The sequence below is a fragment of the Semicossyphus pulcher genome, unplaced genomic scaffold, assembly GCF_022749685.1.
Source record: "Semicossyphus pulcher isolate SPU_LCO1_2020_fin unplaced genomic scaffold, fSemPul1.0.p SCAF_8, whole genome shotgun sequence".
In the NCBI taxonomy this organism is placed as follows: Eukaryota; Metazoa; Chordata; class Actinopteri; order Labriformes; family Labridae; genus Semicossyphus; species Semicossyphus pulcher.
In genome coordinates, this window is record NW_027211759.1 from 15,498,259 (window position 1) to 15,514,376 (window position 16,118).

At 42.1% G+C, this 16,118-nt stretch overlaps 2 protein-coding genes across 2 annotated transcripts; one reads left to right on the forward strand and one right to left on the reverse strand.

Annotated features, from left to right (window-relative positions):
• The first annotated feature begins 9,382 nt into the window (after positions 1-9,382).
• Positions 9,383-11,970, forward strand: ankrd34c (ankyrin repeat domain 34C). The gene has a single exon (XM_069686176.1). The coding sequence runs from the start codon at positions 9,383-9,385 to the stop codon at positions 10,982-10,984; it is 1,602 nt and encodes a 533-aa protein (XP_069542277.1). The 3' UTR covers positions 10,985-11,970.
• LOC138612762 (retinol dehydrogenase 11-like) lies at positions 11,169-16,118 on the reverse strand. The gene is made up of 7 exons (XM_069686178.1): positions 15,872-16,118; positions 14,760-14,900; positions 14,481-14,672; positions 14,221-14,382; positions 13,969-14,085; positions 13,651-13,855; positions 11,169-12,257 (listed from the first exon to the last, which is right to left on the reverse strand). The coding sequence occupies exons 1-7, from the start codon at positions 15,942-15,944 to the stop codon at positions 12,161-12,163; spliced, it is 987 nt and encodes a 328-aa protein (XP_069542279.1). The 5' UTR covers positions 15,945-16,118; the 3' UTR covers positions 11,169-12,160.

Here is a 16,118-nt window from a genome sequence, read left to right on the forward strand (position 1 = left end):
CAACAGATCCATAATTAATACATTTGATTTTAAAACCATTAAGAAAGACGGAAAAACATAACAAATATACTGAGCAGTAACATTTAAAGAACCTGTGAAATGAAACCAAAAAAAAAGAGTACAAATTAAGACAATAAAATGTGACTCACCAAGAGATTTCAGTTCTACCTGCCTCCGCAGCTCTCTTTCTGCAGACCTCACTGCTGACTGCTTCACCATAACTGTGCACCTTCTGACCTGCTCAAAGTGACTGCCTAAAATAACAAACAGCACGCTGCATCGTCTGTCATACTGCCCATCTTACCTGCAGTAAAGCTCTCAGAACAGGGACCTTTATTTAAAAACCCCTTTTCTGTGATTACCAACAATTAATGACATTTCATTGCACTCCTGCTTTTAAAGTGATTGCAGGTGGACATTTGAAAGATGCAGAGTAAATGCTACTATTCTGGGTTGATTGAATCTGAGGCTGCTGTGTCTTCTAAGAGCGGCGATCTCCCTCTGGGATGTAGAGTACTGTGAGGCAAAGATAACTGGTTCTTATCTGGATCTGCTCAGTCAGGTATGAGAGCTCCTGGCCCAGGGGAGCACCAGCAGGGATCTCAGTGCTGCGGGCCTCACCAGCACTACAGGCACCAGGATGTAGATGAGTTTCCCTCCCTTTCGCTGCCTCTTAATAATGTCTATCATCTTCCTCGCATCGAGTATTTTAGCAAACAGGCTAGCAGCCAGATCACCGTGGTAGCGTATTATTGTCGTGCCTGTTTTGAAGTGAAATCAGACAGGAAAGGGGATTAAAAAACAGGAGAGTTGTGTTTCAAGCAGGGAGCGCTCTGCCTTGCTTTACCTCCTGTTGGAAACTCTGATACAAATCCTGCCCGAACTGCGTGTGCAAACAGCAGGACACAAACACAGGCACCTCGGCCAATTGTGTCAGCTAAACCGCTCAGATTTAGAGAGTAAGTGAGTATATGAGGTGCTGTGTGCTTTCAACACCAAGATGCTGATTTATGCCTGTTTGCCAGAACATACAGCCATTTAGATTTAAAAAGAAATCTTAAAGAAAGCCTCCCTTTTGGTCAAGTTAGATCAATCCCTGCTAACTGACATGGCTATTATTGACTGAAAGGTAATGTCATGCTATCAATCTAGACATTTTTACTGATACTAGCTTGGTTCTATTGTAATGTTGGTACAACGACCGAAATATAGACCGACTTTGATGATCCCTGCACTTTTAATTTGCCAAACACTTTTGTTTAATGACTAAATAAACGAACGACTTTAGCATCAGCCTTAGCTGCACTTTGTATTTATTGCTAATTAGCAAATGTTAGCATGCTAATGTGCTTATCTGAAATGGATAACAATGGTAATTATTATACCTGCTTAACATCAACATGGTAACATTGTCATTAGTAACATTCCAGCATAGGAACGTAGCATTTAGCTTGAAATACCTGGACAGTCTGAAAGAGCAGTTAGCATGGCTGTAAATTCTTAGGGTCTGTCCGAAACCACACACTACTCAATATATTGTCAAGTATAAGTGAGTTTGCCATTTTATTGTGCTGTCCGAATGTTTAGTGAGAATTGTTATTCCCTTAATAAATGACTCAAAGTATCCCAGAAGCCATCATGACAAGAAGTTCACAACCAAGCGGCTAGCTCCAGAGCTGAGAAAGAAGCTAACACGGAGTTGCTAAAATCTTCAGTATCTCCAGTGGCTGCTTTATCCTGGCTCCAAAAGAAAACCTATCCCCATTAACCCCCTTATTAAAATGACCTCTTTTACAGTAGAATTAAAATTATATTACGTTTTTAAGTTATGCCTAATTAGGGGTGTGGTCGACAGGTTGGCACTGCTAGCTGTTTGCTAGGTGTCACATCAGCTAATTCAGTCGCTGAACTTTACCTCTTGTCTGTGTTGTAAGTGTCCTCTGGGGATTTTTCCTGCAAATGTTGGACAAATTATTTGTTTTACTTTGAACTAATAGAGCGCCCAAGAAGTCTGCGCGCCAGCCTTTTTCAGTGGGTAAAATTCAAGTATTATTTTTTCAGATATTTTAGCACTTCCTGGCAGGTATGCTGCGCACACAAGGGATGCTAGCTCGTTCAGTGTTTGTCATACTTTAAATTCTTTGTTGGACACTGCATGGAAGTCAGGATTGTTGTGTGCTTTTTCCCGCTGAGAAGACGGTTGACAGTATTGATGAGAAGACCGGTTGTTAAAAGTTACCAGATAAGCAACATTCACCATTAGCTCTTTAGCTTCTTTAGTCTAAAGAATAAACAACTCTTATGGTTAGCAAGCTAATTCGCCAGCTCATACATTAGCCATGGGCATGGACCAGTTAGCTTTGATAACTTGACGTTTGCCACCTCCTCGCTGGTCTCCACTCTCACCCTCTAGTCCAAATATGGTCACTTCCGGTAAAACCAACATGGCAGCAGCCGGTAAGCCGAACTTGACGTTTCAAAAAGGCCCTCCAATGAGGAATGTCACGGTGGATATGTGCATTAATCATACGCTATGTGTACAACACATGCTCCCTATAGAGTGAGTACACATCCTGAGTCTTGTGTATCATCTTATATCACTTCGAGTCTCAAACTGGATGCACTAGCAAACCAGAAAGTGTGCGTAAGAGTGGTTAATCTCTGTGGAGTTGGAATGCACTCAGCGAGACAGCTTTCATTGTCTCACAGCTCCTTTCTTTTAGCACCCAGCAATAATTACCGACTTGTGTTTGTCCTCTGGTACCTGCCGGCTCTTCCCACCTCCTGACACCGCTGATCAGAACCCACTGAACTCGTGCCGTCTTCCACTTGCTACGTTTTCTCGTCGGGAACCTGAAGAACAAAAGCTCCATTCATCAGCCTTTTATTGTTGAAGCAGGATTATGATACCATGATTAAACACTTCTAAATACATATATAAAGAGATGCTCAATTCAGCCCACTATAGGATGATAGGGATAGCTCTCAGTGATTAATTATGGATGTACCCAGTGGGGCATGATTTAGTCTTAAATTAATAGGTGGCAGGTATCTGCCTGGCAGCCATGTTTATGGAGCTTCAGATGTTTTGTTAGTTCTGTCACCTACTGAGGACTCATTTGGCAGAGATCCCGTTTGGTCCTGTCATGTTGGATTGTGCAGATGAGCCCCGACATCCTCAAGGACGGACAGACAGGAAAGACTTGACGTCACCGTCAACAACAGACACAGAAAAAGCTCTTTTCCCCACCTTGTGCTGCAGAGGAGGTGTATTTTGGTCTGAGTGCCTCATGGTGTCAAAGACGTCACAGCCTCAGGGGTGTGAACCGTGAGCAGAGCGAAGTTCTCTAACTGGCTGTCAGAACATCCACTCATCCACACAGATGTACCCACATACGCCGACAGACCAGAAACTTCTGACAGATACAGCTCTGAGACAGTGTGTGATGACTTCACAGCTCCAAACACTGACATTTATTTATAGCGACATCAACAGTTTCTACGTTTCTCCACAAATCTATAAAAATATAAGACACTATAAACGCAGTTATTGAAAGGTTAAGATAAGATATTTAATCTTAAAGGCGTACAAGGCCCGGTTATCTGGATACACAGAAATGATCATTAGATAACTTATTTGATAGCAGGGAGAGCCGACGATAGGGGGCAGACTCTTGATTTGATGCTGTGAACGGAGGTGTGACGGATCCCACCAAAACATCAATTTTGCCACTAATTACTTCTGTAGTTTGTAAGGAGGCTGAACCGAACCACAAACTCTGCCTGAAACTACACAAGATAAATAGTGGAAACACTTCAGAGGGCAGGAGGAATCACTGACGTGACACATGAAGAAGAAAGTGGGAGTGCATGAGTGTTTCAGTTTGGGAATTGATGGTGTAATTCTTAATGGTGCTAACATTACTGTCATGTGTGGATCTGTCTTGACCGCTTGATTACTGACAGGCCATTAAAGCGCCTACTATTCCAATATCCAATTAAAGGCTCCACAACAACTCCTAATAAGTGGGGTTGTAGAGTTGATAAGCAACCAATTCTGAAGCTTCAAGCCCTCTGCTTCATTAGGAGGACGTCGAGCTATAAGAGAAAATTCAACACGGAGGACATCAAAGTGCCCACTCTGCAAAATGAGTAACAAACTCCTTATTAGATATGCACCAATCTCCTAGGATACAGCCGACATACACAATGATCACCCAGCAAAATTGTTGCCTGTATAATGCTCTTGAATAATGCTCTACTCAATTACTGCTTGCCAGAAGGGCAGGTGTTGGTTTGCACTGTGAGATGTGAGAGAACAGAAGGAGCGCTGAAGGAGAAGGAGGCTGAGGAGGAGTGGAACCATTTCAAGATTTTTAAGTATGAAAAAGTAGCACTTTTCAATATGAAAAGATCAAAGTGTCTGAAAATGTGTTATACTTCACGGGACATAATCAAGAGCGGATGGGGAGAGGGGGGGGAGAGGCGAAAATCCCTTGCAGCATATGTGAGGGGTGGCAGGTTTTTAAGCTGCACTGGAGGCATTTCGGTAAATCTGCCGAGGTAGGAGGGAGGCACGGAGCAGTCCAGTGCAAAGCTGCAGCAAAGGGTTCGTGCCAGTTCATTGCTGTCGCAGCCCACACATTCGCTTGATACAATCGCATGAGACACCAAATGCCATGAGAATGTCAAACTCAGTCTTTAAAGAGACATCCAGCAACGAGGAAGAAATACAAACAGCACCACAACGGCATAGAAAAATCAGCTTCTGTGACGAAATGCAAATGGAGACGTCAAATGTAAAAGATGGGCAGGATAGTAACAGATCTTCATGAGCTCGTTGTGGAAAATCTGATTCTGTGGGTTGTTTCTGTATTCACAATACCACAAATCTATTTGCGTGACGTGTATTTGTAATAATCTCATTTTCTATTTCATTGTTCTGCCCTTTAAAGGAGAAGTTTGACATTTAGGGAAACATTTGCTGCCCTGCTGAGAGTTGTATAAGATAATACAACTTCCATTTTTTTGCATATTATGCTAAAATATAAAGTTGCTGCCCACAGCTGGCCAACTTAGCTTAGCATGAAGACTTGAAAAAGGGAAACAGATAAAAAAAAAAACGAAGTCAAATATGAAGATTTACGGGGGTAGTATGTCGGACAAAAGCAGTTTATTGTTAGCTATCGGAGAAGTTAGCAGGTTAGCTGCCAACCAAGAAATAGTTTGACCCATAACCTCCAGTTAAACAATGTTGTACATTTTTGTAGATCAAACAAAACAATATGACAACATAACATATATGTTACTTTGGACAAGGCCAGGCTAGCTGTTTCCCCATGTTTCTATCTTTCTGCGATAGAGCCACAAGCTCCCGAATCTCTTCGTCTCTCCAATGTGCAGACATCTTGATGGTCTTGTAAATAATCCGTCTTTTTGACTGCGGATGTTTTTAATCATCCGGTTATTTGCCGCCTTTTTGGTTTGGCGGCAGTCGCATACATCATCACTCCGCCCACTCGCTCACGGTGAATGCTCCTGACTATTGCTGCGTTCACACATCGGCGTCAGAAAAATTCGTCCACTTGCGTTGCACACATGCAGCCCACCCGGAAAATGTCAGTAAATTTTCAGGAGCGCAGTGCATGTGTGAAATGGGCTTTTGAAAAGTACACACATTCTGACCCTTGACCCCTATGAAGTCAGAAAAGGTTTGTCTTCATTTACACCTGACTAAAAATGTCTTTAAGTAAATGTTTGTTATACTTAATAATTAACATTTGTTTTAGATATTGATGATGAGTCTACTAGATTAGCTGAATTCATTTTACATATTGAGGCATCATATCTGAAAACTTGAGAATTCAAATACAAGGCTTTTGTGACAAACCCTTTCTTGGCAGCCTAAATAACACAATTATGCACATTAAAATAAGGGTTTCATTTTAAATACACCTGGTCATGTTGAAACAGACAATGTGAAAATAGTCTACATCCTGTATCGAGCCTATAAGAGAGTCAGATATGCCAGTGGCGTGGGACCATAGGGAGAGTGTGACGTGTGACAACCTTTGAGATTTGAAGGCCGACATTAACATCAGCGTAAGATTTGAAAGAAAATCTGGTCGGATAATCAATTCCAGGTTTCATATATCCATTTTGAGCTTCTTTCCATTGTTTTCATTTCACCTGAATCCGTTTCTTTCTTCTTTCCTGAAACACTGTCTTTAGTAAGGATTTAAGGCATCATGTTTTCTGTTGTTGACTACCGAAGGAGACTTCGTGGTGAGACTCTAAATGTGAGAACTGATGAAAACTTTTACATCTCAGGATCTATAAATAATCTCAGAGCTACTGTAATCTGTTGCGTAAAAAAAAAAAAATCTCACAATGCAGAGGGAAGAAACGGTTATATTTAGAAGGAAGGGGAGGAAGAGCAGCAGCTGCGATGTAAGATAACTGAAAATGGAAACTGCTCCCAGGGGTGACAGCGCTTATTCTCTGCACTTTAATTATTTATTTTCCCCCCTTTAATATACCGCCGACGACAGCATCGCTGGGGCAGAGATCATGCTGTATGAAGACTGCTGACGTTCCTGTGGCTCCTCGTGCTAATGAATGTGTGCAAGCCAGTGAGCCTTAGCCTTGTTCTGGTCTCTGGTCTGTCATGTCTCTGTGGACAGAAGGTCTGTCTGTGATGCAGGTCATTTACAACACATTTAAATTACATTTGCACTTTAGGTTTTCATTGCCTAAAAGCACAGAGGCAAACAGTCCTTAGATAAAAAGAAGGATTGATTTGGGGGCATGTAAGAGTTTAAATCAAGGCCACACCTGTGCACACACATCTCTATTACAATGTGTGCTGAATGAAAGGGACACATCTTTCTGACTTGGTGACTACACTACGTGCCGTTTCATACAGCCACCTTCTCGGCGCGTCTCGTAAACAACACATCCCTGTGGACCGAGAAGGCAATCACAGGTGAGAAATCACTGCCAGCATTGACGACTGGAATCCTGAGACGTCAAGTGTGTGGATGGACCTTAAAGTGATTAGTCCTAGTCTCCAAGGAAAAGAGCAGGGGTCAGAGGACTAATGATTGAACGTGGTGGTGGTGGTGGAGAAGGGGGGGATAGTGGCGATGGCGGTGGTGCCTTTCTTGTGCAAGTAAAAGAAAAAAGAAACACAAACATCAAAAATGGATGTGAGTAAATGACACAAAAGCTCCGTGGTCCGTGGTGTAATGTTATGTGTCTGATTTACCTGTTCCTTGCAGGGCTGAGAACATCACTGTTCTCATTAGAAACTGCTTCGGTGCTGTCTCATAGCAACCTAAAAATAGAAATGTCCCTATTAGGCTGTATAGCTGTGATGGCTGCTACAAGTTTGGCCTCTTTAATTGTGCAGTAAATATATATGTTAGTGTGTATGCGTGTGCGTATTCTCCCATCACTCTATCTCTTTAATTACTTCCACTGAAACAAGCCAATTTGTTGGAGCTTTGCATTAATACGTTTGAAATATTAATTGATGTTATTGAATGGAAGTATGAGCTGCTTATAGAATATAAAAACATGTGATTTCTGTTTTATTTGTGATGTATAAGGAAGCACATGAATGCACCACATTGGCATTTCCTGCAAGAGGCAATTTGATGGTGAGCCAGAACACATTCCTTTGTCATATTTCACAGCTGAACTGTCTTCGCTGTGTCCTTTATCACACTGCTGTCTTCAATCTAACAACAAGCACTGATGTTCCACACTGCAGAAAGATTGAATCTTATTTATGGCACAGAAATACTATTGGGGGGGATGTATTTACAAATAGAAAAGCAGCATAACCAGCTAAATTGTTATTCCCTCATTTCCTCATGTGCAGGCAAATCAATGTCCGTACTTTCTTTTTTTCCTTTTTATATAAGTGAATTTAAATAAACACATTGCATGTCTTTGGGAAGGCACACTCGTAGTGTTTATGTTTTGCATGTATATGAAGACCAGGACAGAGGTTTTCATCAGACGCAGTTTATTTTGGTCGACTCTGACGTCAAGAGAATACACGTTTCATTCAACAAGCAAGAAAGTAAGTTATTTATAACCCGCAGCGTCTCCAGGTTGTGATCCTTGAGTGCGCAGTGAAAGGAATACTCCCCATTGGACTGATGTAGTGTGCCTCCATAACAAAAGCCACGCAGCTCATGTGCGATGGTGCCAGAGAGGGACGGCACCCTGTCACCTAAACTAGGACGCATCGATGGGAACAGTCACGGCTGAAAAATAGGAGAACTGCGACAAAGTTTGTCTTGTGAAATATACATTTTTCTCCGATTTCTTCCCTCCTACATGACAAAGCACTGGGGACTTTAAGCATGGAAAGCCTCTCATCTGAACAGGTAAGAAACCGCACACACTAAGTTGTTCTGAGAAATTATTTGAGTACAAAATGATGAAACACGAAGGTTAATTAATTCAACAGAATGTCGTTTTCATCATGCGCCCCTGCTTTCTCAATCTCACAGGGGACTCGTGTAGAGGTATTAATCCATTTCATTATACATAACATTAGATTTACGGATAATGTCACATACAATGTTAATTCGTTTTAGATCATAAATAAGATTATAAATCAAGATTAAACGGAGAATAAGGCGATAAGGCTCATTTTCACGGAGCGCGTTTCTGTCGCCAAGTTTTCCAAAATGAGCACCATGGACAGCGACTCCTGCGCCTCACAGTTCGCCGCTGTATAATGTCGTCTGTCTTTACAGAAGTGAGTATTGTCAAGATGTTATTTAACGATAAATCACGTTGACGTACAGCCTCCTGGTTACATTTTTGTTCCAATAGAAAGAGGTGACTCCAGGCTGGTGTTTTTGCGCAGATACAGGTTGGCTTTTCGTCGTTCTTTGTCACTTCTATGATTATACGATGAGGGGGAAAATAAGACAAACAAGCTGCATGCTTGGCAGAGATGACGAGATAAACTTTGAATTTGATCTGACTATCACCGCCTGGTTTGTTTGTGAATCTAACAGGTGCTGTTACCATGCTGTCTCTTGGATGATTTTTGGGCATGATCAGTTTAAACTCAGGAAAGCTAAAAGAAAATTTAACCATACCTTCATCTAAATGGTTAAAAAAACGATATATTTCCTATAACACAAACCTGTAATAGTGAGATAAGTCGCATTTCTGATCTGTAAGTTGTAAAAGACTGCCACCTGCTGGTGATGCCGATGTAGAACAACATTAGAGGGGTGAAGAAAATAATTTAAATTATAAAGGTGTTGCAATGTAAGCTAATGTATTTAATGATTTGTTCAAAGGGCTGTGAGCTGTAAGTTCAACACTGAGAGGACCTGTGATCAGCGGGGAGATGGCAGACATACTGGAGATGCGGACAGATGGAAACTCCCTCCTGAAGGCAGTGTGGCTCAGACGCTTGAGACTCACCAGGCTCCTGTTGGAAGGAGGTGCATACATCAACGAGAGCAATGAGCGCGGGGAGACGCCCCTCATGGTGGCCTGCATGTCCACACACACCGACCAGCAGAGCGTGAGCAAGTCAAAGCTGGTGAAATATCTGCTGGAAAACCAGGCGGACCCCAACATACAGGACAAAGCGGGCAGGACGTCTCTTATGCACGCCTGCATCCACAGGGCTGGACACGAGGTGGTGGATCACCTGCTGAGCAACGGAGCCGATCCCAGCCTGGAGGACAGGAGCGGGGCCTCTGCCCTGGTCTACGCCATAAATGCGGACGATAAGGAGACACTAAAACTGCTTCTGGATGCGTGCAAAGCTAAAGGCAAGGAGGTCATCATTATCACCACAGACAAGTCACCGTCTGGTACAAAAACTACCAAACAGTACCTAAATGTTCCCCCATCACCAGAGCTGGACGACAAGTCCTCCGCAGCATACTGCACCTCACCGTCTGACATCAACGTCACTGCATCTAACACACCCGAGCAAGAGCAACAAAACACAGTCTTCAGTTTCCAGACAAAGCTGAAAACCTCCACTTCAGCTTCAAAGCTCGCTAACGGGCCAGCGTCTCCCTCACGCCGGCCTGTAAACCCTAAACGTGCCCGTTTGCCTCAGCTGAAGAGGCTGCAGTCGGAGCCTTGGGGGCTGATTGCTCCTTCAGTACTGGCTGCAGCAGCAGCAGCCGCCGCCCATGAGGAGAGCAAGAAAGCCAGCTCTGATGAGGATGTTGTCACAGGGGTAAACGGGCTCTATCTGAGCAAGAGGTCAGCGTTATCTCGACAGAGCAGCGTGGATGGGAAGGACAGCTTCTTCCCACTGGTGGGTGAACAACCCTGCAAAATGAAAACCTCATTATCAGTTCCTCTGACGTCCAAAGCATCTTATGAGAGATCTCTGTGTCAACACCAGCCGCTGGCACGGCGCAGCACTGTGCCCACAGAGCAGGAGAGCAGCAGCAGCTGCAGCAGCGGCCTCGCCACTCTCAGAGACACAGTGCATAGGAGACGACTGGGTAACGATCACTATGACTCAGACTCACAGCTCTATTCAGACTCTGCCATGTTAGACTCTCCTAAAGTCCCAGTAGAGCGAAGGAAACTAAACACGTCTCCACTAGCGTTGCTGACCAGCTCCAGAGAATCTCTCGACAGCAATGCCAGCATGTCCTCTCCCAGCACGGCACACAGACGAGCACCTGGCCTCCTGGAGAGGAGAGGCTCAGGCACGCTGCTGCTGGACCACATCTCCCACACCAGGCCCGGCCACCTGCCCCCTCTCAACGTCAACCCAAACCCTCCCATTCCCGACATCGGGGCCAGTAGCAAGCCCTCCTCGCCCATGGCCACAGGTATCAGATCCATAGCTCCAGTAGCACCAAACACACCAAAGAGAGGCGGCCTCAAGTCCAAAAAGAAACTGGTGAGAAGGCACTCTATGCAAGTGGAGCAGATGAAGCAGCTCTCTGATTTTGAAGAGCTGGCTCATTAGTCAGTCAGGATGTTTGTGCAGCACACATTGTGGGAGTAGAAATGTGAAAACCATAAATTGTCAGGAAGTACATCCATAGGTTCAGCTGTGTAGACGCACGGCCATCTAGATGTTGAATAATTGTATTATTTATACAATATAAATATATATATTGAAAACGAGCAATATAGATAGATTTCCTCCCTGTGTTACACCCAACCTTAAGGATTATTATTGTTTGACTTCACAACATCTGCTGTATGTGTATTACAGTTTTGAATGTAACTGCCAAGACATGGTACTTCTCCTCCGAACTAGCTCTCTTCTTACATGATAATGTTCTATGTAGGAAACACACAGGGTCCATTTGTAGCCAGCAGGTCAATAGAGTGCACTTTGTGCATATGTAATTAGCACCGTTAATGGATTTTCTTTGGGAAAAGAAAAATGTGATGCACTTGTCTGAGATGTAGCTTTGAGTAAGATTAAATTTGACTGTTTGTAGCAAATTTGTACAAAGTGCCTTTAAGAAAAAGAAACCTAAAAAAAAAAAGAGTGGAAAGATACATTTAATGTATTAGGAGCATTTGTAATTCATGATGATGTAACCAAAATGTGTTTGATTTCAATATTGTTGGTCTCTCGTGGAACAAAATGAAGACACAGGGTGTGAATGAAAGATAAATATGCCTTAAGACACAGGTAACGTTATGGGCTATTTATAACAGCACTTTATCGGCCAGGAGGGAAAAACAGAGTTTGTTGTTATTAACAGTGTTACGGAAACTACTTAAAGCACACGTAATTATTCAAGTAACATTAAATGAAATTTGAATCCTTATTAAGCAAAGACATTGGTGAAACTTGTCAATTAAAATGCCATTTCACGCTAATGGCAATCAGAACTAAAGATCATACAGCTTCCATGTAACTTACCTGTGAAGCACTGCTTCTGTTTAACAAAACACATAATTGAATCCATAGTATTTTTGCAAGTAGTTTGTTGTTTTTTCTGAATAAATGTTTATCACTTGTGCACTTCTGTTTGTTTACTCACTGGTCACATTAGGTACGAGCTCAGCTTATAGTAAGCACACAGATGCTCATTAGACAGCGCAGCAGTCCTTCCTCAGGCCACTTGGCAGTCCGTTGTGATGATGACAATCATCATCGTCATCATCACTGATGTCACTGTGATTATGTCAGACCAACCATAGAGGCACTCAGATCCCACAGCTTCTTGGCAGCTTCATCATCCAGACCCTGAGGGGCGGCTGTTTTAGGGGTGCAGTCGCTGTAATCAGAGCAGAATTGAGTGTTAATCACATGACGGGTTCCCTTCCTGCTGAGCTGAGTGAGTCACAGAAATAAGTTCAGGATACAATGAAGAAAAAAGTTGGGAATCCCAGGGTAACTTACAAGACAGAAATATGTTGCCCAAACTTTTGATGGTCATACAGGTGTTTCTGCTACATACTGACACACTTTCCTGTCTATACGGAGGAAAGTACCTGCAGAATCATTTCTCCACAACACAACTATAAACATATTTTTGTATTTATTTCGAAGAGTTCAAAGGACTTCCATTTTCTTTGTTTGGATTTAGAGGCAGTAGAGATTAAAGTGTGTGTTAAAAAGGAGCAAAGACTGAGCCTTAATAAATTAATTTAGAGCAACATGTACATGCGCACCAAACACTTTATCAGTCATTTTTGTGGCTCAATGATTTGATACATTTTTGTTTCGTTTGCCTTCAGTTATGTCCTGTTTAATTACCTGATCTTAACATCCTGTCCTGTGTAGTTTTAAGTTGTACTGATCCATATTTCCTATCTTAGAAACATTAATTTCAACTGTGACTGTGCAGTGTATAAAATGTGAAAGCGGTCACTTGTGGTTGGAGAGCCACAGATAGGTGTAACCTGACTGTGCAGCCCCTCCTCATCTCTATGACACACACACACACACATGATTTATCTATCTCTAATATATTAAAAGCTCTGTTCTTGTCTGTTTAGTTTCCACCTGCAGCAAGCAGATTAAAAAAAAAAAAATCTGATCAAGGGGTTTGGCTCAGTTGGTAGAGCAGGTGCCCCATGTACAGAGGCTACAGTCCTCGACGCACTGATGGCAGGTTTGACTCCCGGTCTGCCGATCATTTGGTCATCCCCCACTCTCTACCCCACACATTTCCTGTATCTCTTGTGCTGTCCTATATAATAAATGCAAAAAATAATCTTAATAAAACTGCAGAATGATAAAGTTAGTGGCCAACGTGAACATAGTAGAGCTGGTAGTGTGAACAACTAAAAAGTCAGATATCTCCCTCAGAAGTTCAGAGTGATTGGATTGGATTACGTTGACCACATGAATACCCTAAAACGTTCTCTGTGACTGCAGGATAAAAAGGCAATTTCTTGCTCACACATTGGCACCACAAGGTGAAATAAAGCTTGTTCTGCTGACCCCAAGTGGCATAAATAATTTATACTTTAAACTAATATCACAGGATGAGCAACAGAGGTTTGCAGGGGCCCTGCAACACATTTGCAACTGCTTCCAGCTTCTACCCACAATGATTGCAATAGAACTAATAGCATTATCTGTGCACTGTATCTTCCCCGCATCAGGATATTATTTGTGATATTTTGTATGGATCTACCCTCGACTGATTTACAATGGCTGACCTGTAGTAGAGTCCACTCTGTTTCTGCAGACTCTCCTCCACAGCACAGTAAATGGTGGTCTGAGCCCCCTCTGTTGGCGACTTGATGAAGAACATGAGCGGTGTGTATACAACTCTCTTCCACAGAGGCATCGTGGGCCAGAAGTGTCGCCCGAGCTCGGTGCGGATGACTCCAGGGTGGAGGCTGTACGTAGTTACCCCCGTACCTGCAACATGAGCAGACAAAATGTATTCACAACATTTGAGTGGTTTTCTGAAATACACCCAGTTCGATTAAATACAGCTCATGTGTGGTGAGAGATATAAAAGGTTTAAATACCTTGTAGCCTGTTGGCCAGCTCCCTTGTAAAGAGGACATTAGCCAGCTTACTTTGTGAATAGCTTTTCCAAGGGCGGTAATCTTTCTCCTGATGTATGTCATCAAAATAGATTTGACCTGTTGAGTGAAAGCAGTGTACCCTTATTCACAGAGGCGGTATTTTATACTGAATGAAAACTGAACATTCCTAACAGACAAAAAAATATCTACTACTCTTAAATAAAAAAGGAAATGATAAAAAATAAAGAGCACCTCTCTCATGAGCTAAACTGGAGACATTGACGATGCGGCTCGGAGCCGACTTCTTCAGGAGATCCAACAGGCAGTGTGTTAAAAGGAAGTGGCCCAGGTGGTTCACACCAAGCTGCATTTCAAAGCCATCTTCAGTCTGCCATTTAGGACAGCTCATAACACCTGAAAGTAAGAATATTAGTTTGTTGAATACCTCCCACCTGCCTCAGAGCGGATGATCTATAACACCATCAGGGCTCAGATGGGATTTATATGTCTACCTGCATTATTGATGAGAACATCCAGCCTCTCTTCACTGGCTAAGACGTCTTTGGCTAGCTGTCGCACTGACTGCAGAGAAGCCAAGTCCAACTTTTTGATAATAACGTTGTCACTTCCACTCCTCTTCCTCACGTCCTCTGCAGCTTTATTAGCTCGGTCCATGTCTCTACAGGCAAGAATGACCCTCGCGCCTGTAACACAGCAGTATATTTAGTATGTTTTTTAATAAAGATAAGATGATAAAAGGCTGGAATATAAAACCAAGACAGGTCACTAACCTCTTTGAGCCAGGTCCACAGCAGTTTCTTTGCCAATCCCAGTGTTGCCTCCAGTGATCAAGACGGTCTTTCCATCTAATCGGGCTCTGCTGTGACAAACTCCACCTGCCATCCATTTCTTTACACTGAAAAGACCCACTCCTGCAACAACGTCACCACAGTTAAAGTAAAATAATGTCCTCTGTCTGTCTACGCCTTTAGTAGACAGCTGATAAAACTGTTCACAGAACAGCTACATTTTACTAGGAACATTCATTATTATATCCACTTCTGCTCGGTCTTAGAAAATTATTATTTTTATTATGATGATTGTAGCAGAGCAATATAATAATGATGGTTGCTGCTGTTCAATCGTATACAATTTAATTTCTTATACATTGTGATTTCTATTTATCAAACTTCTTCCCTTTACAAACTGTATTGAAATTTAACACACTTATAACTGTTTCGGTGTTTGTTATTAAAACCCCTTGTACCATATCTCATACAGGGAAAGGTGGCAGGTTAAAATGTATTATTATTGTTAATGTTGTTGTTATCATCATTATTATACTTAGTATCATTGTTGTTATTGTGTGTTATTATTATCAAGTCATCTACCAACAACATTTTATAGTAGTTCTATATTAAATGATTGAGTTATTAAGCCATAATTGCTTTTAAGATCGAAGCACAACTGTGTAAGCTTCTTTTGCAAAAACTCTGTAGCTCTGTTTTGTCTGCTCTCATACATGCGTATAAAGGAAATGTTTCCTTTATTGTTTTATTTTTATCCTTAACAATTAAATTGTAGGTCAGATCTGTGTGACACTGCAGTTTTGAATTAACCTTTATTATTGGCAACTAATCTAATCTTTATATCTATCAATCTATATCTGTTTGTCTGCTAGCCGGGCTAATAACTTGGGGAGCCAAAATGACGTTATGTGACAATCAAGGCAAGCATGTAAATACATTATATAACTATACATAAAGCTCACATTGTTTCTTTAACCCATAAGCTAAAAGATGTAGGACTACTGAGGTTGAAGCTGTGCTCTCATTCAGCAGTTACAGAAAAGTTTTACACAACATTCACTCTCAAAACACAAAGGAGTCATTGCATAAATTACCTGTTACTGTGACCAGTGCAATAGTTTTAGGATAGTGGAAAACAAACGATCTTATCGCTGTGAAGGTCTGCATTATCCCACCACTCCTTATACTGTTAATACTGAATTAAACGTTTCTCGGTTAAGGTCCGATCACAGCGTCCAAGAAGTACTTCTGTTTAAATGTGGTCTTTCTTTGACGTTGTGCCAAATCACTGCAAACTTGGGACAAGAAATTAGCTCACTTGCAGCTTACATATCGGTAAAG

What these genes read in the sequence shown, in the direction of transcription:
- LOC138612762 (XM_069686178.1), bottom strand. Translation starts at nt 15,944, where the DNA reads ATGCAGACCTTCACAGCGATAAGATCGTTTGTTTTCCACTATCCTAAA. An exon ending in TGTGGACCTGGCTCAAAGAG is followed by an intron (nt 14,673 to 14,759) that starts GTTAGTGACCTG and finishes GCTGTGTTACAG; the next exon opens with GCGCGAGGGTCATTCTTGCC. An exon ending in GCTGGCCAACAGGCTACAAG is followed by an intron (nt 13,856 to 13,968) that starts GTATTTAAACCT and finishes CTCATGTTGCAG; the next exon opens with GTACGGGGGTAACTACGTAC.
- ankrd34c (XM_069686176.1), top strand. Translation starts at nt 9,383, where the DNA reads ATGGCAGACATACTGGAGATGCGGACAGATGGAAACTCCCTCCTGAAG.